Source organism: Gracilinanus agilis, chromosome 2, assembly GCF_016433145.1.
Source record: "Gracilinanus agilis isolate LMUSP501 chromosome 2, AgileGrace, whole genome shotgun sequence".
NCBI lineage: Eukaryota > Metazoa > Chordata > Mammalia > Didelphimorphia > Didelphidae > Gracilinanus > Gracilinanus agilis.
Genome location: NC_058131.1, coordinates 389,311,628 through 389,336,490, shown reverse-complemented (window position 1 = coordinate 389,336,490; position 24,863 = coordinate 389,311,628). Strand labels below are relative to the sequence as shown.

Sequence of the window (24,863 nt, the reverse complement as noted above, 5' to 3'; positions counted from 1 at the left end):
TATATATATATATATATATATATATATATATGTGTGTGTGTGTGTGTGTATGTATATATATATATACATACACACACATATATATATAATTTTTAAAAAATTAAAAAAATTTTTTCAATTATATGTAGAAACAATTTTTGACAATTATTTTCTGACATTTTGCGAGTCAGAATTTCTCTCTCTTACTTCTTTGCCCCACAAGTTGGCAGCAAATAGTCTGATTATAGTACCATTGGTTTTTAAATATAACATTGAGGCTTTATGTGAATGGATATTCATATATTAATCTACTCTAATTTGATTCAACTCATCTTTCTAACTTTTTTTTCTCCTTTGCATTCTCTTTTTAGGAGAAGGATACCAATGGCATTTTGAATACCAGCTAACACTGGACATTTAATGGGAAAGAAGAAAACAATTACTTGGGGGCATCATGAATTAATCCATGTTCATCTCAATATCTTCAAACTTCTCTATCTCCATCTCCAGCTGTGCACAAATATATCAGAATGATAAGTCTGGGGCCTTGCATGATCTTGTGGCCAAAGGAAAATATCTAAGCAGCCTCGTTTGGTATACTCTACCTATTAAGGCAGGAAAGTGCCTTAAACTTTTCAGAAAGATTTCCAATAAAAAAATTGAAAACGAGGAAATTCTAGACTCAATTGTTAACAACAACACCAGTAGCAACAACAGCAAAATGTTGATTCTCTTTATAATCTGTTTTTAAAGAATTATGGGGCATGGAGGTTTGATTGCAGTTTGGTGAAATGAGTGATATGCACAATTAGGGAATCAGGAAGTGATGAAAAGTGTTATAAAAACTCCCATTTCTTCCAGAAGTCTTGTTCTATTTGAGTAAATACCTGGGTGGAGAGATGGGAAGTACATAGCTGGGTCTTGAGAGTTGACTTGTTCCCAACAGGTACCTTATAGGTACTCATAAGTACTGATAACTGACTAATGTGAGGGCTTTCTTGCTTTCCTGGATGAGACTTCTCACAACTCTAAATAAGGTGCAGAAACATATAATCAGATGTGTTCAACTAGCATAGCCTATGGCCAGGTTCAATACTGCCTTGTGTCTTTTTGGGATGTGAGTAGCCACAGTGGGTCCCTGGTTTCTTCTCATGTATGCAGAATTTGAAGATAGAAAGAGTCTAAGAGATCACTGCCTCCTACTTACTCCATTTTACATAAAGAGAAACTGTTACTGTAGTAACTATCTCAGTAAGTTAGTGACAGAGGGGAGACCTGAACCAAGTCTTTTAAGTCTGAGCAACTATATCAACATATTGCCTTCTAAACACAGATGATAGAAAATTAACTCTAGAGGAAAGTATCTTCCCTGGGCACAAATACAGACTGAACTATCCACTCTGGGTCTCAGGCTGGTCATTAGGAAGCCCAGGGAGGCACATAAAACTCACAGATAAGCAATAAAACAGTGCACATTTCTACAACACTTTAAGGATTAAAAAGTTTTTTATACATATTATTTAATCTTGATGGCCATGGGATATAAATAGTAGAAGGATTATTTATACACTCCCATTTTTCAGAAGACTACATTGAGGCTCGTAGATAGGAAGTAACTTGCCCTAGGTCACATAATTACGAAGGATCATAGCGAGGATTTTAATATAGTTCTCTGGTCACTCAATCTAGGACTCTTTTCATTATACCACTATTTCTACATACTGATTTATTCTTTTATCTCTCTATCAGTGTCATTTGCTTCCCTCCCATTATTTCAGCCCTTCTGTTACCCTGTCTCCCTTATCTTTCTATCCAAAGAACCTATCCTTGGTCTCATTTTGGCCAAAACATCAACTGATTACTTTAAAGTTTTAATTGTCACCTTAAGCAAGCATTACTCTTGGAGACATTTACATTTTAATACAAGACTGAAATCTGAGGAATGTAGCTATGATGATAAAAAAACTAAGATTAGGAAGGAGATTTTTGGCTAAGAGAGGTCATGCCATTTGCCCCTTGGAATCATATATTATTTTCAACTAGCCCTGGCTATTGTTCACAATGGAGACTGATTAGTGTGTCGATGGCTCCAAATTGCCTATCCACACTTGAACATGTTACCTTATTAGAAAATAATCATCTCATAATAAAACACAGTATATGTTAAGGAGGAAGCAACAGAAAATGATATATAACCTTACGGCAAGAATTGTACCCTATAAGACTAAGTTCTAAACTCTGTTAAGATCATGACAGCTGGGAACGTGGCTATTCAAAGGTCATAGACTTCACCACAGGTCACTTTTGGCAGTGGAGTTCAGAGGACAGTGGACAAATGTGAGCTGCAGATGGATGTTCGATGTGGAAATGTGGAGCTGACATCATCATTCACGAGACGGCATTCCCCAGGTAAGAAGGTGTCCTGATGAGCAGGAGGGACACTTGGGGAATGCTTTGGATACCAGTGTTTACACAAGGGAGAGATCACATTGAGAAAGGCTTCACGGAATCGGTGGGAGAGCAGGTTGTAGATGATGGGGTTTACAGCAGAACTCAAGTAGAAGAAAACACCTAAGGACATGGGCAGAAAGAAGGAGAAAAAGGAGGGTAAAGAAAGGATAGCAATTGTGAGGTTATCTCAGAAAATTATATTAACTTGTTTCAATTACCATTCATAAAGCATCTATTATGTCTAAGGCCTTGTTTAAGAGTCCCAGGACACAATAATATTAAAACAATAAAGTTTCTACCCTGAAAGAATTAGAATAATAATCAGATAATCTGAGGTCAATCCCCTTTGCTTATTAGTTGTGTGATCCTTTTACCTTACCTGCTTAAGCTTTAGTTCCCTCATCTGTAAAATGGCAATAACACCTACCTCAGAAGACTGCTGAGAGGAATATGCTTTGTAAATATTTAAGTAATACAAAAAGGTGAACTATTATTATTACAACAATATTTTCATGACCCATGATTTCATCCTGTGGGTCCTCCCTTCATTGATTCAGCTTGCAATGCTCATTTGCCCTAATAGAATGTCTTGGTAAATAATAGCCTAAAAAAGCTCCTCAATTCATGACCAGTTTTCTAAAAATGAATGTCTTCTAAGGGACAGGCTGGTCCTCAGATGACAAACACCCAGTTCATCACTAAGCTTGTTTCAAGCTCTGTAGTGGCTACTAGGTCTTTTTTATCCATTATCATAACACTGAAGAACTCAGATTCCCTTTAAGTTCATGATGACATATTAGAGGAAGATGGAAGAGGGGCAGTTATTATTATGGAGGGATATGGAACATAATAGATACTACTCAAATGAATCTCTGATCTTATCTAGTCAGGAGTCACCTCTAGTGATGCAAGTTGCAACCTATCACAACTGCCAATCCTGAGGGATTTCATGTTTTAGAATCATAGATTTGGAGTTGGAAGGGACCTTATATAGCATATGGTTAGAGCCTTGAATGGTACAGGTGAGAAAACAGATTCAGGTGATTTGCCTAGGGTCCACATAACTAATAAGAATCTAGTCACATATTCATCCTAGGGGATCTGCTCAATGTATTGGAAGCCTTGAACTCTTTCTCCATTCATCATGATGTCACCAATGGAACGCTATGAATGCCTACCTGTCATCCCTCATTCTTGTCATCTGATTAATCCATCTCCTCTTCTTACCATACAATTCTTTGCCCAGGTCTTCTTTGGGGCTATTTGTTACATTTTAGTCAAACCCACCATGTATTTCTCCATTGTGATACATATTTTTACTCTTTTTGAACAGTTGTATCCCTTATCTCACTGTCATATAATAACCTGTACTTCATAATAACTTTAAAAATACTAATAATGAGATATAGAACATGATTGAACACATCAGAAGTACAAAATCTTACAGGAGGACCAAGGTGGTCATGATTGATTCCAATGAAGGGATGGGGAGGATGCCTGGAGATAGCTCGATGGAAGAAGCATTTGAACTGAGTATAGAAGGATGGGTAGGATTTCAGTAAGTAGAAGGGGAATAGAAGGATATTTCGGTAATAGAGGGTTGGCTTAAGTAAAGATAAGAAGGTATATGTGTTTGGTGGTGATGGGGGAAGAGGAGAACTTTCTAGTTTGTCTGGAGCTTAAAGAATATAGAGTAGAGTTACTTGAGATAAAGCTAGAAGGGCCTAGTTACCTTAGATTATGTAAAGCTCTGAATACGAAGCTAAGGAATTTGTATGTTATTCATCTGGCAATAGGAAACTAATAAGTTTTAAGTGAGAGCTGTTGGGAAATGAACTGCCCATAAGGAGAATTCACTGGGCACTGGTATATCCAACTAAGGGACTGAATTCTTGTGATCTCACTGAGAAAGAGCTTATTCATTGTACAAGACTTTAATGGAGATGACAAAATGATCCAATCAAAGCTATCAACTGTACACTTAGAGATCAAAAAGAAAGAGATGAAAGGGAGCCCCTCCAGGAAAGCTCCTGACTTGAGCTTGTTGGCTCTGACTAGTCAAGCTCTTCTTTTTTATCTCCACTTTGTTAATTAATGTATAAATTCCCAGGGTAGAAACAGCAAGTTAAGCTTCCTTAAGAGGAAGGGAGATATATGTCTCTCCCTTGTGGTCTTTATTGAAATTCTTCATTGGAAATTTCCATTTTCAGGAACAAGTGGCACAATTATCCCCCAGCTGCCCTGAAAAAACTTAAGAGAAGGAACTCCTTATACCTTTGCTTAACATTGTTCTGTTCTAGAAGACTCCATCCCATCCATGACCTAAGGAGCAGGATAATAAAATTTAGAGTCCCTTTCTCCAAGACCGATTCCTTATGGCTGGAGAGATTCTTTAGATGTTCCTGTTTGTGGATAACATTGCAGTTTATTGAAATTAGAATATTAATGATTATTGATATTTCAAAAGAGATTGGTCTAATAATACCCACAAGAAATACTATAATTCAGACTGACTTTTGTTCAGATATCAACATGCATTTTTTTGTATGACTGGTCTGCTGGAATTATATCTATATCTATCTCTATCTATCTATATCTCTATCTATCTATCTATCTATCTATCTATCTATCTATCTATCTATATCAGTATTTGTATCTGGGGCAGATACTGTGGTTGGATAGTATTACATATAAAATTATATAAGAAGAAAGGAATGAGCTGGAATCTATTTGGGAAAACATGTAATGTTATCAATAATTTCAAATGACTCCCAAACACAAAAAACATTTATTAAATAAAATATCTTGATTCTGTACCTTTGTGAATCTTATAACACAGTAAGGTCCAATAAATCAAAAGTTTAAGTGAACCAAAAGGAAATGGAAAGGGATATAGTGGAATGTTGGAAGGCTATCTCAGTTTTAGTGATGACCAACCTATATGAAGAGGCAAAAGGACCTTATTGAAGAAACTTATGTAATGGGGGGATGATCAGGGGAACCTCTGATTAATTTGACAAGATTAGAGAACATGGACCCTTGTTGGAAAGGCACTTCTTTTGGAAGTTAGCATGAACCCTAATTTCTTGCTAAAAGGACCAGATCTTCTCTATTAGTCCCTAATGACTCCTGATGGCCAATTGAGATTCAAGAGGATAGAAGATCTACCCCTTCTATGATCTTTAAGAGTGAATGGTACTGGAGTAAAATAGAATGTAATGGACTTCTGTACTAGCAGCAATGCAATGATCCAGGACAATTCTGAGGGATTTATGGAAAAGAACACTACCCACATTCAGAGGAAGAACTGCAGGAGTGGAAACACAGAAGAAAAGCAGCTGCTTGAACACATGGGTTGAAGCAGACATGATTGGGGATTTTGATTCGAAACTACCACACCAATGCAATGATCAACAATTTGGAAATAGGTCTTGATCAATGACACATGTTAAAACCAGAGGAAATGCACATCCTCCAGCGGTGGGGGAAGGGTGAGGGGTGAAGGGGAAAGTAGGAGCATGAATCATGTAACCATGTTAACTTTACTAAAAATGAATATTAATAAATGTCTAAAAAAAAGAGTGAATGGTAAACTTCTACCTTTTTTACCCACTCTTCTTTTCCTATTCTTACTCTCCTTTGAAATTTCAGACCAGAGTATAGCAAGAATGGGGAAAGGGAGGAAGGAGGAGGTAATTTCTCCTTGAGCAGGAGCAGAAAATGATGACTTGCAGGAGAAGCATAATGTCAGCAGCTTGTGCACAATGTCCAGGTGAGCCTGAGAAGGGACCTGTTGGACTCCACAATCACTGGCTGCTTTCTTCTAGCATTCTGTTTTTATTTCTTTTAAAAAAATTTCAATTTATATACTTAACAGTCAACCCGACCACTACCACCAACAAAACCTAAATAAACAAATGTAGAAAAAAGTGCAAAATCACAAACTCTACATCTTTTACAAATTTTAAAAGAATATATGAATTATATATATGTGCTAATATAAACATCCTCTGCTTTTGAGTTCCCTTTGAATTTGTTTTACATTGATACTTTTTCTCTTGACTTTGTGGATTAAAAAATGTAATCATAGTATATATTATTTTTATTCTCTTTTTATCTCTTCATATATTTCCCTTATTTTCTTTATATTTCCAATATTTGCCACTTTGAATAACATAAAGTTCATTGTAATGAAATATCACCATCTGTTTAGCCATTTCTCTTAATCATTGCATTTGTGTTATTCCCTTTAGTTTCTTCATATCAAAGAAAGATTCTATGAATATTTTTATAAAGACATAGTTTTTACCCTCTCAATAATGCCCTTAGGGCTTCGTCCTAGTAATGAGATTCCCTAGGGCAATAAGCATGAACAGCTTTATAGCTCTTAATGTATATTTTCATCTTGTTTTCTAAAAACAAAAAAAAATTCACAGCTGCTCCAGCAATGTAATATCAAGCCTATTTATCCATGTTCCTATCAGCATTTAAGTTGATCAACTAACCTGTCTGGTTCTCAGTTAACATATGTTACCAGAATCATATTTAGCTAGATTAGTCCTTAGGCAGCAGACACAACTTGTTACCAGGACTATACTCTTTTCAAAACCCAGTCTTTTCAGATTGGTCATATCCAGTGAAACCTTTATTCCAATGCCACAACTCCTTAGGAATATAAAATTGCTTCCATAGTATAATGAGTGTTAAAGTAAGACTTTTTTTGCAGGATATTTATGCTCTCTAAAATATTCTTATCCTATCAGAAACTATGTTTGGATTATGTGTATGCTTAGACTTAGATCTATTACTAACCTCGTGCTGTTGTGTATAAGGAGGGGGGGGGTTTCCAGATATCTATCTATAATATTAAACTTATCTAAGGTTCTATTCATCTCAACTTTTTTTTTGTTTTGTTAGGTTTATCTAGTTCTGAGAGGGAAAAATTAAAGACTCCCCTGCTATTATTGTTGTTATATATTTCCATCTGGATCTCAATTACATTTTTCTTTAAAAATATGTATGCTATAATATTTGGCACATGCAGGTTCAATATTGATAATGCTTCATTATCCATAGTACCACCCCCCAACATAATATGGTTACCGTGTTCATCCCTTTTAATCATATCCATTTTAGCTTCAATTCTGTCAAAGATTATGCCTGCTACCTTGGTCTTCTCTGGATCCACTGAGGTACAGTATATTATGCTCTATCCCCTCACCTTCACTTTATGTGTATCTCTCACTTTCAGTATGTTTCTTGTAAACAATACATTCCCAGGTCCTATTGTTTCTTTTCTGCTATCTATTTTCTTTCCATGGGTGAATTAATCTTATTTATACCCAATGTCATAGTTACTAGCTGTGCATTTCAATCTACTTTGTTTCTCCTTACTGTTTGTCCCCCTCTTCCTTTCTTTCCACTGTATTCCTTCTCAAACATCCAATTTTCTTTGACTAATGCCTTTCCAATTCATAACCCTCCCTCCATATCCTCTTGTATCCTCTCCCCTTGCCCTCCTTGTTCCAAATTGGCCCACCTTTCCAAAGGTCCTTATCTTGTTCCTTCCCTCTTACATTTTAATTTTTATTCTATTCATCTTTCCCTCAATCATACCCTCCTATTTCTTGATATGAGGTAAATTCTTAAAATCCATCATATATCTTGTCCTAAGAGTCCCTTCCCAACCCCTCAATCTACCCCCTATCTCTTTATATGTATTCCTCTCTATTTCCCTTTATTTATCCCTTGCCCTCATTTCTCTTAAACCCATCATTCCTTCTCTTATTCTTTCAGTCCTCCAAGGGGTCTCCCAGTCTCTCTCTTATCCTATACTTCTTCCCTCCTGTTTCTCTGCACATTAAGAAGATTTTTACCCTTCTAATTGTGTATGTTGTTCTTTCTTTATCCCAGGTTTGATGAGAGTAGAGTTCTAGTACTACCAGCCCTCTACCCCTTCCTCTCCTTCTCCATGGCATTCCTCCACTCATTCTTTCTCCATAAGAGACAACCATTGCACCCTACCTCCTCCTGGTCTACTCCACTACCATTTTAGATCATTCCATTACATTCACCTTCAACTTGAGTCTTCCATTTACACACACCCCTTCAATACACATACCCAGGCAATGGTTATATTCCCAGAGGCAATAGATGATATTTCCCATAAAGGGATCAAACAATTTGACCTTTTTGGTCGCTTATGATTAGTTTTTCATTACCTTTACATATTTTTAATAGATCAATTTTTTCTGAGTTTTGAGTTTTTTCCCAGGAGTAGTTGAAACTCCTTTAGTTTATTAAACATTTACTTTTTACCAAAATGCTGTGTTCCATGCCCTGCTTTATTTTATTGGTGTGGCTGATAAATCTTGTGTCATTCTGACTATAACTCTACAGTATTTAATTTTTTTTCTTGTTGCCTGTAGTATTTTCTCCTTATGGGAGCTACAGAACATAGCAATGATGTTTGTCTGCATTTTCATTATCCCACAATGCTCTATTTTCTGAGCGTAAGTGAGAAATTATAGGTTGTAAGAATGGTTTTTTCCTAGCATTCTTTGGGTAGAGGTGGTGGTTATCTTGTGTGTTTGAAAGTTCTGACATTTGAGAGTTCATGAGTTAAGTACTGGTCTCCATAAGGAGATATCTTTAACAATATGCTTCTTAGAGAGGAAGAGGATCCTTTACTAGGGATAAGCCTGTGGCTGAAGGGCTGAAGTTATTCTATGAGGGATCAGAATAAGAGGGAATGGGCAACACTGTATGTAGGCATTCTATGTACAATAAGAAAAGGATTTGAATTGGCCATGTAGTGAGAGTGAAAAATGATTGATGGTCACCATGAAATGTAAATACACCTAGAATAGGGTGTTAGAACATTAGATAGATCCTCTGGGGAGAATGTATGGGAAAATATGGACAAGAATACAAAGGATGAAAAGCAAAGGATAAAATGTGATATGTGCTGATAGAAGTCATACTTACATTGATAAAAAATCTAAGTTCCTGGCATATTGAAGTCCAGGATTTAGAAATAGAAGGAACCTGAAAGAGCATTATAATCTAATCCCTTTCTTTTATTTTACAAACAAAAATCTCAAAACAATACAACACCCCCCCAAAAAAAACACTGAAGATCAGGAATAATCTGTCCTAGGTCACATAGCTAATAAATAACAGAACTGGAACTTTAAATCTACCTTTAAACTTCTTCTGACTCCATATATAGGCCTCTAACCGTAATACAATTATAGTCTTTCCAGTCTCAAGTCAACTCATGAGTCACTATTATCAATATGAGTCATATTACATCCATAAAACTTAGAAAGAGAGGGAAAGTATTATAAAGACCATCTAATCTCTTCACTTTGCATAGAGGGAAATTGAGACCCTGAGAGAAGAAGTAATTTTCAGATGTCTTAAAGACTTCTATTTTTACTACCCTACTTCTTTTACCTCAGAACAATTATTATCTATTATAAGTTGGGACTGACTCATGAATTGACTGTGTTATGATATCTTTTGTGCTTATGTTCTCAATTTAAACTGATGGAGGCCAAAAATAGGAAGATGGGTCTTAGAAAAGACTTTAGTAAATGTTCTGCAAAAATATAAAGGTTAGTTGCTCTTTTATAGCTTTCCCTAATATTGAGTATTCTCAATTTCTGTATATCTGATTCCAAAAGATTCCAAAAAATTCTTACTTCATAATCTAATTGCTCAGTGATCATATCAACAGAGACTGAAATATTCCATCCCTGTGAGACAGTTGCTGGCAGTCTTGTCAGCAGAAAATACACGCAGATTCAGACTTGACTGACTCTTACTCTCTGAAAGTCATATTGACTAGTAATAGATGTGATTATTCGTGGGTAAGAATAGGTCCATAGACATTGACTTGTCTGCTTTGGCATGTCAGGGTTCTGACACGCCAATTAAAAGATTTTTCTAAAGTAATTTAGTAATTTCTAAAGTAATTTCTAAAGTAAATTAGAAAATTCTGTACCTCTAATTCCTTTAGGCCAATCACCTTTAGACCAGCTGGCAAAAGTGTCCATACTTAAACCAATCCTATCATCAATGACTGTACCTGTAGTTAAAAGGTGACAGGAAGAATGGGTGGATAAAGCACAAAAAATACCAAACAGAGTTGGGAAATTTGGATTCTATTACCAGCTCTTCTGCTAATTTGATAGATTACTTTGGCCAAGTCATTTAACCCCTTGACCTCAGATTACTCACTAAAATGAAGGGATTATATTATGTAGTAGAATGTATGCTCCTTACAAGTCAAGATTATTTCATTCCTTATATACCCAGTGCCTAGCACAGTGCCTGTCTAGCCCTAACATTATATTCTAAGGTCCCATTAAGCTATTTTATTCTCTATTCCAATTAAGGCTTCCATGTGGACCCTATCCTTAGACTATAGATCTTCCATGTAATGGCCACAAAACACAATCCTTAATAATGTATTCCATGAGTGTACTTCATATGTGAGTAAATGTCATAGATTCTATCTTCTGTTTCAGGATCTCTTAACATTTTTGTTTGCTATGTACTCCTTTGACAATATTGTCTACAGATCCCTTCTCAGAATAATATTTTTAAATGCATAAGATTAAAGAAATAGGATTGCAGAGAAAACCAATTATATTGAAAGGCAGTTCAAAATTTTTTAAACTAGTTCATTCTATCCAGATAGAATATCCAGAACCTTATTTTAGGCAAGAGGAAGGACCAGAGAAACAGTTGGACACACAGCATGAGTAATATTACTGGGTTTACCTGATATTACATGGACAAGGTTGAACACTGAAGCCAGAGATTCAGTCCATTCTTCCACAAAACTAAAGAAGAGTCGGTCAACGTGGAATGGAGTCCAGCAGATAGCAAATACCAAGACCAAAATGACTGGAATAGATTGATGAAAAGGAAATTGAAGAAGTCAGAAGAAATGGTATAGAAAACCCCTACCATCTCTAGTCAATTCATGACATGAGATCCATGATTACTCAAAAGAAGCTGTCCTAATGGTCTATATCTGAGCACTCTGTCCAGCTGACAGTCTATGGTTTGTGTTCCAAAGACCTTTTAGCTCTGATATTCAATTTTCAAAGGTCCCTTCTAGCTATGCAATTCTATGCTACATGGTCTAAGACCCTTCAAATTCTAATAGCCTAGGATTTGAACATAGCGTAAATCACCTTCTTATCACTTCTCTCACAGAATATTGCTGGAGCACATATTTTTATTAGATTCACATTATATTTCTTGTTGTTTTCCCCCATTACTTAAATTCCTCACATTATAAATATTTTAAAATGTCTGAATCTGAACACAGAGATTGGTGGAGAGATTATACAAGGCAATTTCATTTCTTATTTCTGACACCTACTTCTCCATCCATTTATTTTCATATTAACAACAAGATGAATGTCTATACTATGTTTGATGACAATGGGCTTACTGTATCTTGTGACTAAAGTTACAAGATGAGAGCTTTTGTATAGAGTCTCTTTATAATTAATACATAACATGCAGAAGAGCTCAACAAACATATATTTATGCCCAAGTATTTTTGACTAAAGGATGATAAAATAGTCCTGTGAGATAAGGCAAGGTAGCATTCTTCTTGCTTTGCAGATTGGAAAACTGCTGCATTGAGTTTGAAAGATATTTTCTCAGGGTCACAAGCAGATCATAGATATATGTACTACTATGCCTTTTATATTAGGCTATGCTACTTGGATTTTTAGAACTGAGTTCCTGGCATTAAGAAGACTTTTATAGTCTTCCTATCTCTTGGGTTATAGGACAAACAAAAGGAATCAGAGAATATGGAAAGTCAGAGCTAAAAGGCATTTTAGAACCTAGAACAGTGCAGAGAACATTTGAATTGGAGAGAAGAAAGGGAATCATAGGACCTAGCATGTAAAAGCTAAAAGACTTTGATAATAGTAGTTAACATTTACATAGCACTTACTGTGGACCAGACACTGTGATAAGCACTTATCTTATTTGATCCTCACAACAGCCCTGGGAGATAGATAAATTTTATTATACCCATTTTATAGATGAAGAGGCAAAGAGACATTAAGTGACTTGCCCAGGGTCACATGGCTAATAAATGCCTGAGGTTGAATTTGAACTCAGATCTTCCTGACCTGAACTCTATCCATTGTACCACCTAATAGCCAGCTAGCTATTCTTTAGAATACAGAATCTAGATTGTCAGAGATAAAAAGAGACTTTATAATGTAAAATATTTATGAGGTTTTCACCCAGAAACAGAAACTAAAGAGGCTTTCAACCCAAGGAAAGGCCTATAGAATTACAGAATCTCATAGGTAGATATGCCTACTGAGTCCATCTAATCCATCCTCTATCTGAACAGTATCCCCTCTATAACCTCCCTGAAAGCTGTCATTTAGCACCTTCTTGAACCTCTGCAGTGAAATGAGTGAGTGACTACCTCCAGATACAGTTTATTTTACTTTTGGACAGCTCCAAAAGTTAGCTGCTGTGGGCAGCTAAGTGGAACATTGGATAGAGTTCAAGTCAGGAAGACCCTAATTCAAATCTGGCTTTGGGTGTGTAGATTTTAAAATTAATATTCAATATCTCCAAAATATAATATTTATAAAGATTTATTAATATTTAACTAGAGAGCTAGAGAAAATTGCTCACCAAAGCCACTCACATGGAAGAGAGAGGGAGAGAGGTGTCCCCCCAAAATTAAATACAATAATGTAAAAGATGCATGAAAACACAAAGGAAAAGGGACTTTTGGGATTAGGGAAGAATTCTGGGAGATGAAGTCTAAAGGATATAAAATTTCCACTTATACAGATGTTTACTAGCTGCTTGGCCCTGGACAAATCACTTAACTCTATTGACCTCAGTTTCCTCATCTATAAAATGAACTGGAGAAGAAAATGTTAAGCCACCCCGGTATCTTTTCCAACAAAATTCCAAGACCTTCAGGGCCAAGCAGAACAAGTCCAGTCTCTCTTTCACATAAACCCTTTTGAATACGGAGACAACAAACCTGTTACCCACTGAGTGACCTTCACCGAGTAAAATATCATTGGTTCTTTCAACTGTCTATATAGTATGACACTGGAATTCATCACCACTTTAGCCTTTCTTTTTTCAGATGTTCTTCATCTTATCAATATAATCAGTTGGCCAACATATTCCTTATAATGAAGTGTTTAATATTGTGCTTGACATATACAATATTTAATAAATATTGCTTCACTGTTTGGTCCTTCAGAATGTGAACATAGTACTACAGCTGTGTTTTGGTCAGGAAAGAGTATGAGGACTATCACTGCTCTCTGCTTGATGTTATGCCTCTCATAAGGTAATTTGGAATGCATTGAGCAATTAGGTGGTATAGTGGATAGAGCACTGGGCTTGGAATCAAGAAGACTCATCTTCTTGAATTTAAATTTTGTCTCAGGCACTTAATTAGCTGAGTGACCCTGGACAAGTCACTTAACCCTTTGTGCTTCAGTTTCTTCATCTATAAAATGAACTGGAGAAGGAAATGACAAATCACTCCAGGATCTTTGACAAGAAAACCCCACATTAGATTACAAAGAGTTGGACAAGATGAAACAATAGCAAAGGAATACATTAGCTATTTTTTTCTGGTAGAGGATGGAGTGTCATATAAATATCCATTTTGATATGGAGTTTGCCATCAACTAAAACCTCCACAGATTTTTTTCAGATGAACTCTTATCAAACAACACCTCCTCATCTTGGGTTTGTAATATTAATATTTTAAAAATCTTTATCTTCCTCTTATTGGTTATTATTATTATTGGTTATTATTATTGGTTCCAAGACAGAGGAGTGGTGAGAGCTAGGCAATGGGGGTTAAGTGACTTGCCCAGGGTCACACACCTAGGAAGTGTCTGAGGCCAGATTTGAACCTAGGTCCTCCCATCTCTAGGCCTGGGTCTTAATCCACTGAGCTACCTAGCTGCTCCCTGGAATATTAATTTTTGTAGCCCAGGAATATGACTTTGCATATTTTCTTGATAGATATTCCTTTTCTTCTTTTTCACATCCTTTTATATTTTCTTGGAGCAGAGACATGACAACTTACACAGCATCTTTGTGACTGATTTCCTGGAAGGTCTCTGAACATTTGCAGCCATTTCTTCAACTTCAAGAGATTGGTCCCCCCGCAGCTGAAATGAAAGCATTGGGAAGAAATCAGAAAAAGGTCTATTATGTGGTAGAATAGAGTAAGACCTGAATGGTCAAGCAGTGGATTCTAGTTGTAGGTAGCTTGTCAAATTGGGCACAGTATTGGCTCTGAAGTCAGAGAACTAGCATTCAAATCCTTCCTATTTCTTACTTTGTTTATGACCTTTAGCAAGTTATTTAGTCTTTGTGGGCTTCAGTTTACTCATCTATAAAATGAGGTCATTGGATTAGATGGATTCTTAGGCTTATTCCAACTTCAAATCTATGATTCTGTTATCAGTTCTGTCATTAATATGTGCCATCTGGGTTTATTACTGTTGAGCATCTCAGCACATAGACCAAAGAATGTCAAAGATATAAGGAGTTCTGTCATAGCACATTTCAATATGGAAAGAACCATAGAACAGATGATTGATATTTATTTGGTTCTTGAAGGTTGGCATGTTGTCTTACATCCATTATGTTAATTGATCTTCACCACAAACCTGTGAGCTCAGTCTATGGGTATTATTGTCCCCATTTTACAGACAAGCAAATTGAGGCTCAGAGAGGTTAACTGACTTAGTCATAGTCATATACCTGGGAAGTGTGAGGGGTAGGATTCAAATCCATGTCTCTTCTGGCTCCATTTATACTATTTTTTCTCCATTCTACTGTACTATCATTAATTTTGGAATTTGACAAGTCAGATAATAATTGTAAAAATGCTTAGTATAAAGCCTAGTGCAGAGTAAGCATTATATAAGGTTTTTTTCTATTATTATAAAAGCCCCTTTCATTTCTGACATTCCAGATTCTTTGATTCCTTTTGTCCCACCCAATTAAAATATTTTTATTCTAAGGTTTTCACTTGACAAGTTAGTTTCTAATTTCTAAATTACCTTTCAGGGAATAAGGAACTGGAGGAATTCCATGTGAACTGGAAAAAACTCTAGGAATTGATGCAGAGTGAAAGGAACAGAACAAGGAGAACATTGTACACAGAGATGGATACACTGTGGCACAATTGGTTATAATAGACTTCTTTACTAGTAGCAATTCAATGACCCAGGACAATTCTGAAGGACTTATGAGAAAAAATGCTGTCCACATTCAGAGGAAGAACCATGAGTGTAGAAATATAGAAGGAAAACATATAATTGATCATATGGTTTGATGGATATATGATTGGGGATTTTGATTTTAAATAATCACTCTATTGCAAATATAAATAATATGGAAATAGGTTTTGAACAATGATACATGTATATCCCAGTGGAATTGCCTGTCAGCTCATGAATGGGGGAGGGAAGAGGGGAGGTAAAGAACATGAATCATGTAACCATGGAAAAATATTCTTAATTAATTATTTTTACCTTTTTTATTTTTATTTTGAATATTTTTCCATAGTTTACATGTTTCATGTTCTTTCCATCTCCCCCAAACCCCACCCACCTCCTGTAGCTGACACACAATTCCACTGAGTTTTACATGTATCATTGATTAAGACCTAATTCCATATTATTGATAGTTGGACTAGAGTTATCATTTAGTGTCTACATCCCCAATAATATCCCCATTTAGCCTATGCGTTCAAGCAGTTGTTTTTCTTCTGTGTTTCTCCTCACACAGTTCTTCCTCTGAACGTGGCTAGTGTTCTTTCTCATAAGTCCCTCAGCCTTGCTCTGGATTCTTGCACTGCTGCTACTACAGAAGTTCATTACATTCGATTGTACCACAGTGTATCAGTCTCTGTGGACAATGTTCTCCTGGATCTGCTCCTTTCACTCTGCATCTATTCCTGGAGGTCGTTTCAGTTCACATGGAATTCCTCCAGTTCATTATTCCTTTGAGCACAATAGTATTCCATCACCAACAGAAACCACAGTTTGTTCAGCCATTCCCCAATTGAAGGACATTCCCTCATTTTCCATAAATTAATTAATTAAAAAAATCTTGGCTAAAAAAAATGAAGTACTTTTCAGCTCTGACATTCTGTATTATCATGAAAACATAGAATACCACACCCAGAAGGGACTTTTGAATATGGATCATAGAAGGTCCAAGTTCAAAAGGCTCTTGGAATTCACATACTTTAAATCCTCACTTAATATGGTGAAATCAAAGCCCAGACAGGGGACATATCTTGGACAATATGAGTGAGCTATTAGCTTAGTAAGGAAAAAAATGGGGAAAAATCTTTGTGAAGTTATTTTAAGTAATAGAGGAAAATGGTGGTAGAGACAAAGTTTTGTACAATGGAAATAATTGGCTTTATTTGAAAGGCCAGACACTGTGCAAGGTTTCTAAGCTGAGTTAACAGAAGTGCATTTACAAAGCTCCATTCACATCCAGTCCTAACACAGAGTCACTAGGCTTCAATAGATAGACTCTTGATAATCAGTTATCTTTCATCCAATGATCTCAGTATTATTTAAGAAAAATAGATAGATGTAATTTGGAGGAAGGGCATACATATCTAAGGTTAGACCAGTATCAAGCCAAGAAACGTTCCCCACGAAACTCATTTTTATCACACTTTGGAGAAGTCACATTACTAATTCTTTGATGTCTTAGGAGGCAGAATTATATAGAAAAAGTAAAGGATCAGGCAAGAGTCAGGAAATCCCAGATCCTAGTCCTGGCTGTGCCACTTATTTGCCATGTGATGGTGACCAAATCATATCCTCTCTCTGAGCCTCATCTGTGAGCTGAATATAGTGGACCACATGTACTCTAAGGTTCCTTCTAGCTCTCACATTCTCTACTCTTTGCTATGAAAACACACCTGTATTTGGAGTCAAAGGACTTGAATTTGAATCTCATCTTTACTACTGTGTGACCTTGGGTAAATCATTTACCTTTCCTTTGCTACAGAGACAGTCACTCCAAAATGAGCTCTAAAGTACTTTATACTTCTCTAGGTATCTTGGTTCCTGACATTTTTCTTTAATAGCCTAGACATGGGCAAACAAGTATTTATGAGCTGTATTGTTCATATATGATTGACTGTCTTCTCTCTTGGATGTCCTACCTTAACATTCTTGGTCTCAGTTTTTTAATTTGTAAAATGAACATGTTGGACTATGTTAATCAGTTATTAAATATGTATTAAGTATCTTCTATACAGTATAGATACTTTTCTAAGCACTGGATGATCTCAGACCTTATTCTGCTTCAAATGTTTTGTCCTAGTTTTCTAAAATCAATCAAACGATATTTATTACACTCCTGCTATGTGCCAGGTATTGTGCTAAGCACTGGAGGATACAAAGGAGGGAAAAAACAGTGTTCCTTCTAGCTCTGATATTCAGTGTTCTCTGTTGAAAGAAAATTCAAACGTGGAAATAGGTTTTGAACAATGATACATGTATAACCCAGTGGAACTGCTTGTCAGTTCTGGGAGAGGGGAGGGAAAGGGGATGGAATCATGAATCATGTTACCATGGAAAAATATTCTAAAGAAAAAAATAAATCCTAAGAAAGAATATTTAGGGGTGACTAGGTGACTCAGTGGATTGAGAGCCAGGCCTAGAGAAGGGAGGTCCTAGGTTCAAAGCTGACCTCAGATATTTCCTAGCTGTGTAACCCTGGGCAAGTCACTTAACCCCCATTGCCTAGCCTTTTCTGCTCTTTTGCCTTAGAATCAATGCAAGACAAAAGGTAAGGGGTTAAAAAAAAAGAATCTTCAGCTCATACATTTTGGGATTGTCTGATTCTCCAACCCCCGAAATGAACATTCTGAAACCCAGGACAAATGATAATAATGTTAATTACCAGCATTTATATAGTTGTAGCAGTTAGAAGGCATAGTGGATAGGGTCTTGGAGTCAAGAAGACGCTTCTTTATGAGTTCAAACCTGATTTCAGACACTTACAAGTTATGTGACTCTGGGCAAGTCACTTTACCCTATTGGCCTTAGTTTCCTTAACTATGAAATGATAAAAAAAAAGGAAATGTCAAACCACTCTAGCATCTTTGCCAAAAAAAAACAACAAACCTCCAAATAAGGTCACAAAGAGTTGGACATGACTAAAAAACAACTCAGCAATAATTGATATAGTGCCTGCTTATATGCCGGGTACATTTCTTTACTGATATTATCTCATTTTATACTCACAACAACCCATTTTATAGTTGGGAAATTGAAACAAAAAGAAGTTAAATGAATTAACAGAGATCACACAGCTAGTAAGTATTTGAGACTAGATTTGAACCTAGGTCTTCTTGATTCCAAGGCCAACACCTACCTATCAAGCAGCAAGAAAATGACCCTCAAATGAAGGTTGGGGTTGGGCAGTATTGATCTTTGATTATAGAAAATTGCCTGTGGTACAAGCCCCTCAGGATTCATGATTGAGAAAATGACTAGTGATGTTGACACTCAGAGTCGGTCCTTGGTGAGGAAACAGGCATTTCTTCTTCCTGCTTAATTATTCCTGTTAGCTAGAGGTTAAATTCAGTCTCTTCTGCTTTTGAAAGAATACAAATGCAGTCCAATACTATCTAAATCCCAGGCTACATCTGTCTCAGGATGGCTAGTCTCTAGAACACTAGGTTAGGAATCAGGATAACCTAAAGGCAAATCCTGCTTCAAAGGATAGCTATGTGATTCTGGGTAAGTTACTTAACCTCTTAGTCTCTGTAAAAACGGGGATAATAATGCATTCACCTCTTGAGACAACATATAGAAACTGCTTTGTAAATGTTAATATAATCTTCAAATAGCACTGACTATTACTAGTAGTTCTATGATAAAAAAGACAGTTTTGACATTTGTGAATGTATTCTCTCCTGAAATAAATTCAAGAATACTTCTTGAGTATTTACTACATCCAAGGCCCTATGCTTGACATTATGATACATGGGCATAAAGTACTATATAGACCCACCTGGCAGTCTAATAGGATGATGAGGCGAGTACATGAAAAACTGGGTTATGTATCAAAATGGGAGAAATGTTAAAGAGAGATCCAGATATTATGCTTTGAAAAATTTCAGGAGGAATGGATCACCTTTCAGCTGGGGAGCTGTTGTTGGGAGTTGTCCCAAATGTGGCTATGTCACAACATAGCAGAGACACTCCTATATCTCTATGCCCAGGTAAGGATATTATAGATGACTTAATTTCCTGCAGTTGTGACGCTTTCCCAAAGGACTCAGCAGCTGCCTACTGGTGACTTGGATTGGAAAATTCACATAAATTAGCCTTTGTCAGCTTTGCTGGGGAATCAACTGCAGACTGGCACCTCTGAGGGAGTGCTAAGTGAGCTCATGTCACATTTGTCCTCTTAAGAAACTGTCCCCCTGCAATGTCTAGGGAGCAATCCTGACCTTCCCCTCTGCTATGAATGTGTTTCCTTCTTGGCCAGTATTTGGTGCTTTGGCCCAGGAGAGATAGATTTTATCCTTGTGTCTGTGGAAGAGCAAAGACCTTGGGTTTGCTGGTCTATATATGCCTCTAAAACATCTCTCTTAAGTGCTCATCCAATCTCCCCCTGAAAACTTTCCATTCAACTTTTAGACAGTTCTAGTTTTTTACCTCAGAGGCATCTAGGTGACTCAGTGCCAAGACTGGAGTCAGGCAGACTTGAGTTCAAATCTAGCTCAAGATCCATAATAACTGTGTGATTGTGGGCAAGTCACTTAATTCTGCTTGTGCCATTTTCCTCATCTCTAAGATGAAATAGAGAAGAAAACAGCAAATCACTCCAGTATCTTTGCCAAGAAAACCCCAAATGAGGTCATGAAGAGTTAGACATGATTGAACAACTGTAAAAAGTTTTTAGCTCATAGACCTTCAGAACTAAAGGAAACAGTGAATTTAACTATAAGTGGGGAGGAACTGTTTTTGTTTTTTATCTCTGTATATCTGACACATAACAGGCACTTAATACATGCTTGTTAATTGATTGGAACCTAGGGGTTGGCAAATTGTCTTGTATGTACACAGCAGGTATTTGATACTTTGTTGAATTTGTCAAAGGGGCCTTATTAAAATGAAAATTATATATACACACACACACACACACACACACACACACACACACACACACATATATATATATACATATATATATATATACTAAATGCCTCCTATCTACATCATATATTGGACCTTAAGATATGAAAACACATAGAATTTTAAAGATGGAAGGGACTTTAGAACATAGAACATTAAAGGACATATCTTTGAAATGATATAGTACATACCTCATATTTTACAGAAGAGAAAACTAAGGCTCAGAGAGTGGAAGGTCCCCTTGCTTAAGCTCCCGTAACTCCTTGAAGTTATAATATATGTAGTCATATTCTAGCTTTTCCTAACTCTGTATGTTTTTGAAGAAGGAGGTATGGAGTAGTCTCAGTGAGATGCTCAGTGAGATGGGGTTAGCCTTCAGTGAGCCAATGTGTTCCCCAAGGAAGAGCTGAAAGAACAGATCTCTGCCTACTTGGTATATCCCTATATCCTTTCCTGCTATCTAGACAATATCTAGACATTCACCTCTAGAAGAATTATTCTTTAGAGACTATGCACACAGTCCCCAGGTATGGTACTTGGACCTGTTGCTCACATCACTTAGAGATGGAAAAAGAAAGAAGCAAATATTGAGTCCTAAAACAGAATTCATGGCATCTTACTAGAACATATTACATAACAATAAATGTGATAAATCTATCCTTTTCTGATTTGATTTAGTATTCAAAACCTTATCCTTCAATGATTTAACCCAGTTCATTAAAAAAACAAATGATGGCACACAAAGTTGATTTTTTTTCAGTGAAAAGCTTCTTAATTCCACATCTCATAGTAGGAAAATGTCAGTGTGAGCATAGATTCTTTGCTTGGATTTTGCTTTGGAAAATTTCTGCTACAAAATAAATTGTAAATTAGTGTTGGGGAGAAGAAATGAGGGAAAAGGCAGACAAACCTGGGACCATGAAAAAAAGGGGGAAAGAATGAATTCATTTCTTAACACTTCCCATATATATGTGTGTATATGTGTGTCTTGATAACTAGGGGGTGTCTTTTGTCTTTTCTTCTCCAACTATTCCCTCTGTTTTTCTATTTCCTCCCTTTTTAACCTTTTTTTACAACTCTCTAAACCCTGTCTCTCAATATTTTTCTACACATTAATTTTATCACATGCTTATCTATCAACTTTCTAAATTTCTTCTCTCTCTCTCTTTCTCTTTCCTTTTCTATTAGTCTCTTTAATTCTCTACTTCATCTTTCCATCCTTTTTATAACTTCATAGCTTTATATCACTTTCTTCTTGTCTGTCTCTTGTCTTCCTCTAATCCCTATCTTTTTCCACTCTACATTTCTTATCTGTTCATATAGCTTCTCTTCTCTGTCTCTCTCTTGACTTTTTATTTGTTTGTTTGTCTTGGTCTCTGTCACTGTCTTTGTCTATCTCTCTCTTTCTCTGTGTCTCTCTTTTCTGTTTGTGTCTTACACAGACACACACTCATATACACCACAGAGTAGATACTAGATACAGTTTCATAAATACATACCCTTCTTTTTTACTGACATTTAGATCAAAGAAGCAGCCCTAGTGTCCAAGGGATTCTGTAATACAAATTCTGCTCATTTGCTTTAGTCTGTAACATTTTAACACTGTAGCTTCCATTACACCAAACACTCAGAAGCAGTCAGGGCAAGGGAAAAAGACCTGCAAACAGTAGCAGGAAGCAGACACAATAAATGGATTTTATTTTTACACACACACACACACACACACACACACACACACGAGCACACACACATATATAATTAGATATGGAATAAGTGAACAAATAAATCTTAAAAACAAGGGAAATAAGAGGAAAAATTCTCCAGAGAGATAAAAGTGCAAATACTTACTCTTAGTCCCATGAGATAATAGAGGATACTCATGACAGCCATGGGAAGGACATAAAAGAGGAAAGAAGTCACTTGGATGATAAAATTGTAAATCCACATAGGTCTGACTACAGTGCAGGTGGCTGATTCTGGGATCAAGGTCCCATTGGGAAAGTGATAGACCTTGATGCCATGTATGCCTGTGTTAGGAAGGGAGAAAAGAATAGAGAAGATCCAGAGGATGACAAGGATCCTCAGGGCCCGCCGCCGTGTGCTCTCCAACTTGGCTCGGAAAGGATAGAGGATGGCCACGTACCGTTCCACACTGACTGTGGTCACACTCAGGATAGATGCAAAGCAAACTGTTTCAAAAAGGGCAGTCTTGAAGTAGCAGCCCACCGGCCCAAAGAGGAATGGGTAATTGTACCACATTTCATAGATCTCTAATGGCATACCAAAGAGCAGAACCAATAGGTCTGAAATGGCTAGGCTGAAAAGGTAATAGTTGGTAGGTGTCTTCATAGTCTGATGTTTCAGAATCACTAGGCAAACTAAGAGATTGCCAGTGACTCCAACCAGAAAGATCAGGCCATACACCACCGTCATGGGCAGGAATAAGTGACTTCTCCGGGGACCACAGAAGAAAGTCAGGTAGTCCTCAGTGCTATTCCAATATTTCCCATAAGTATCTCCTGGCATGAGCTGGTAAGACCAGGAGGAATTCTTCCCATCCATTGGTGGCTGGCTTGTCATGTAGACAAAGAAAGGAATCCCTTATAGTTGCCAGATTTTTGGTAATCTCTTAAGCAGAGTCAGAGAAAGGAAGAGGAATGAAAGAAAGGAGTGAGGCACTGACAATCAGTAAAGAAAGGGAGGGAGAGACAGACACACAAGAGAGACAGAGAGATGAGAGAGGAAGAAAGGGAAGGAGAGGGAAAGGGAGAAGGAGAAGGAGAAGAAAAGGGAGAGAGAGAGAAAGAAAGAGAGAGAAAAAGAGAGAGAGAGAGAGAGAGAGAGAGAGAGAGAGAGAGAGAGAGAGAGAGAGAGAGAGAATGATTTTGTCTGCTTCAGTTTAGAGGTTGCTGCCTGTGCTGGCTGAGACCACTTGAGGAGTCCCAGAGACAGAAGCCCCTCCTTTCACAGCCCCTGGCCAATGACTGGGTGTCAAATTGTATGAGAAGAAAGGACTCATCATTTGGCTCTATGTGCTATTGTATCTGACTGCCTTAGCTGCAGGATGGAAAAGCTAAGGTTTCTGTGAATCACAGAGAGAAATAGTAGAGAGGAGCTGTGCATCTTATACATGGAACATGACACTGGAGCCAAAGCGTCTAGAACTTAAATGGGCTCTGGGAAGTATATTTGGGGAACTTCCAAAGAAGTCAGAATAGCTTAGATCCATAAAGAAAAGGGAACATAAAAGCAGGAGTCCCTACTGAATTGGGACATTTAAATGTCAATGGCTAAGGAAAAAGAATTGGAAGTCATAGGAACACTGAATATTAAAGGTGGAAAGAATTCTTGTCTCAGTTATAGGCTGGATTAATTGATTTCTGAGTCCCGTTTTAGCTGAGGCATTCTATGATCAACTGACCCAATACATATCACCAACATTTCTAGAAGGACCTGGAGAGAAGACAATGCTTTCCCCATAGCATCCCTCCCAACTACTCTGCCCCTCTCCCCAAACAAAACAAATAAATCAACACACAAATTTTTTCCCTTTTTCATTTGGTTCTTTTTGTACCCAGAAACTCATACATGTTACTCACCAATTCTTGAGATCAAACTAGGGGCTTGCTGGTTCTTAGAACTGAAATGGAAAAAAAATGGCAGTTTAAAAAAAAGTGGAAAATACAAGTAATTTCCTTTATTGAAGCTTCCTTCTGAGGTGTTGCATGAATGGTAATTGTATTTCTTGAGGTGAGCTGTGTGGGACAATCTACACAGGGACTGGAAAGAGGAAAAAACTCTACTTTAATAGGATAAAAGCTTTCTTAATACTGCTTTGCTCCAGTGCTTCCTCTGTGTTTTATTTTTTTATGGCTTTTTTCACATCTTTTTCTAAACCCTATAATTTTTCCTTTCACTTTTATTTGATTCTCTTGAAGATATTCTTTATACCTCTGAAATACATAGTTACAAATCTCCTTTTATTTCATTTTTCAAAACAAAGTAATTTATTCTGTTTTTTGGCACATCAGATATATATACCAATAAACACCCCAAACTGTATCTCCCTCCAAACTTCAACTTTCCTCCCTGAAATTGTTTGTTTATCAGTTATGATCAGAGAGAAATGGAGAAACTTTTAAGTTTGACAGTGTGCTGCTAACATTAACCATTGCATTTGACCAGTTTTTCTTATTGACTTTA

General features: G+C 36.8%; 1 protein-coding gene across 1 annotated transcript; it reads right to left on the bottom strand.

The window, feature by feature from the left end:
• Positions 1–2,296: 2,296 nt before the first annotated feature.
• NMUR2 (neuromedin U receptor 2) lies at positions 2,297–23,222 on the bottom strand. The gene is made up of 4 exons (XM_044659855.1): positions 22,509–23,222; positions 14,555–14,639; positions 11,221–11,346; positions 2,297–2,550 (listed from the first exon to the last, which is right to left on the bottom strand). Exons 1-4 carry the CDS (start codon positions 23,220–23,222, stop codon positions 2,297–2,299), a joined length of 1,179 nt encoding a protein of 392 aa, XP_044515790.1.
• Positions 23,223–24,863: the final 1,641 nt, after the last annotated feature.